Genomic DNA, 2500 nt, shown 5'->3' with positions numbered 1-2500 from the left:
CAAACAGTTTAAAGTGACAATTAAAATGTGGTCAGGCTTACAAAAATGCAATTCAACAATTGTGGGTCTCAGAGAGAGTTTTAAAAGCTGCAACAGATGCTGCGTTGATTTCACAAGGAAGCGCGTGCCATAAGTCGTAAAAATACGTCCCTGACCCCATTTGGTCTAGACGGCAACTTCATGGAGCACCAAGAGAGCCCCCCCCCTCAGTATTCCAGCTTCGCTCAGTCTAACAGAGGATTAACAAATCTGAAATACAGTCCAAGACAGTCTAAGCCTGTACAAGATATGCTCTTGATAAATGTGATAACTTAACTTAATTTTTACTTCTATTCTGAAATGTATAGGCAGTGCCAGTGCAGTGATGCCAGAACGGGGCTTCATAGCGTCCCTTTTCTTCAAACCATCAATAAACCTGCAGCAGAGAGTTTGATCGGCCGAAAGGCGTGATATTCGGTTCTGAGGAATGCAGGTGCAAAATAGTCCAGCCGTGATGAAACAAAGGATTCATGTCTCCGAGTCATCAGAGGACAGGAACTCTTTGGGGAGTGTTGTGAGCCTGCAAAAGTATGACAAGCGAACCACTTGAACTCATGCCCTGCCGTTCCCCCAGGATATACAACGTGTCCATGAGCTCCTACTACATGTCAGAGGAGGGCGAGGAGAGCCCCTTCATCTGCTCGGCCGCCCGCGAGAACGGCATGCTCCGTTGCCACGACGTCCCGGCCTTCAGCGTGGCCGGCGAAGAGTGCTCGTTGGACGCCCGGACCCAGGGCTCGTCCGCGATTGGCCAGGCTGCGGTTGCCGTGGTGGCGGCGGCCAGCAGGAACGGCTGCGTCAACTGGAACCAGTACTACAACATTTGTCGGGCGGGAGACAACAACCCGCACAAGGGCTCGGTCAACTTCGACAACATCGCCTACGCCTGGATAGCCATATTCCAGGTGAGAGACGCAAGGGGAGGGGGGGGAGGGGGGGGGGGGACAGACCGGTGCTCCGTATGCCCGTGGATGCCTCTCCGGAGGGCTGTTACTGTTAATAGAGCGGGTGTTGTGCTCCCCCCTGGAGAGGCTGTCAGGGCCAGCTCTGCTCCGCTCTGTTTATACGAGGTGGGAGAAGATAGTCATGGCCCTGTGCTTATGCAGCTTCAGCCTGATGCACATACCTCCACGGGGACTGGCAGTCCTCACCTCGCTCGTACACACACACACACAGGTTCACCAGGGGACTCTGAGAATGTGAGCAGAGTGCCGATGGGTGATGCTGTGTGTGATTCCTTGCAAGGATCGAAGCTGGCCTAACAGGGATTAAAGGAAGATCCAACGGTGTGTGTGTGTGTGTGTGTGTGGTGTAAAAGAGATGGATAGAGGTTAAATAAGAGGGCCCAGCTTCACATTTGAAGGTCTCTGCGATCAAAAGGTTTTTTTTTGGCAATGCCAGAGCGAGCATCTCCTTCAGCCTGAGATGAGAAGAGATGACATTTCTGGATTTCGTGTGGCTCCGTACGTGCGTGCACATGTATTACTGCTGGTAAATATGCAAAGCATCATAAAACACATTTAAAAGCCATTGGTTTGTAATTGAATTTAGTTTGCTTTAGGGACGAAGAGAGCTAGACGAAGTGATAATTCGATTTAATTTTCTGTTTAACTGATTGAACAGGAACAGGATCACTGATCAGATGTAGATTCAGGCGTAGATTCAGATGCATTTCATACAACCAAGAACAAACAAGGGGCAAACAAGTATTCTGTTCCTTTCTCTTGTTCTATCGCCTACTTTTCTTTTCCTGCCTGTCTCTGAATTCCCCTCATCAACACTTTGTAGAGTTGCATTTCTGCCTAAGTCTACTGAATTATAAACTGTATAAATAAAACAGCCCAGCACAGCAGGTCTCTAATAACAATAAGTGATGAACCCCAGGTCAATGGACTCCTGGGCCCACAGACAGACGGGCAGACAAACACACCAGACACACTCACAGACACACACAGACACACACACACACACACACACACACACACACACACACACACACACACACACACACACACACACACACACACACACACACACACACACACACACACACACACACACACACACACACACACACTCCTGGGGGATCCGTCCCTGCACCCCGTATGTGTGCGTGCGTGCGTGTGTGTGTGTGATGTGTGTGTGTTGGTGTAGACCGAGCCTTAGGGGTTAAAAACAGCTGACCCTGAACAGACAGCTACGACAGCTCCGCCAGGCATGTCCTAGGAACTTCACACAGCGTGGTTAACGATAAATATATGTGATGTGTTCCGATCCGAAACGCGATGGGGTACGGGGTTCGTACCAGCGTGGGCAGCGAGGTTCCACCTGTGGTCCCTGCGGCACACATCATCGTTACGTCCAGCAGGGCCGCTCTTCTCCACCTGCAGTCACCCTCAGCCGCGGCTGTCTCCAGGACTGTCCCGTCACACACCCCAACGCTTGACTTTGTTCCTGACAG

At 50.8% G+C, this 2500-nt stretch overlaps 1 protein-coding gene across 1 annotated transcript in view; it reads left to right on the top strand.

The window, feature by feature from the left end:
- The window catches only part of LOC130403920 (voltage-dependent T-type calcium channel subunit alpha-1H-like), a 71054-nt gene that overhangs the window by 38817 nt on the left and 29737 nt on the right, over positions 1-2500 (top strand). Inside the window, exon 6 of the mRNA XM_056608467.1 lies at positions 614-944. Coding sequence (XP_056464442.1) covers positions 614-944 — 331 coding nt within the window. The remainder of the gene's footprint in view (positions 1-613; positions 945-2500) is intronic.

Source organism: Gadus chalcogrammus, chromosome 2 (assembly GCF_026213295.1).
Source record: "Gadus chalcogrammus isolate NIFS_2021 chromosome 2, NIFS_Gcha_1.0, whole genome shotgun sequence".
NCBI classification, from domain to species: Eukaryota; Metazoa; Chordata; class Actinopteri; order Gadiformes; family Gadidae; genus Gadus; species Gadus chalcogrammus.
This window is presented reverse-complemented; position numbering and strand designations above follow the sequence as displayed.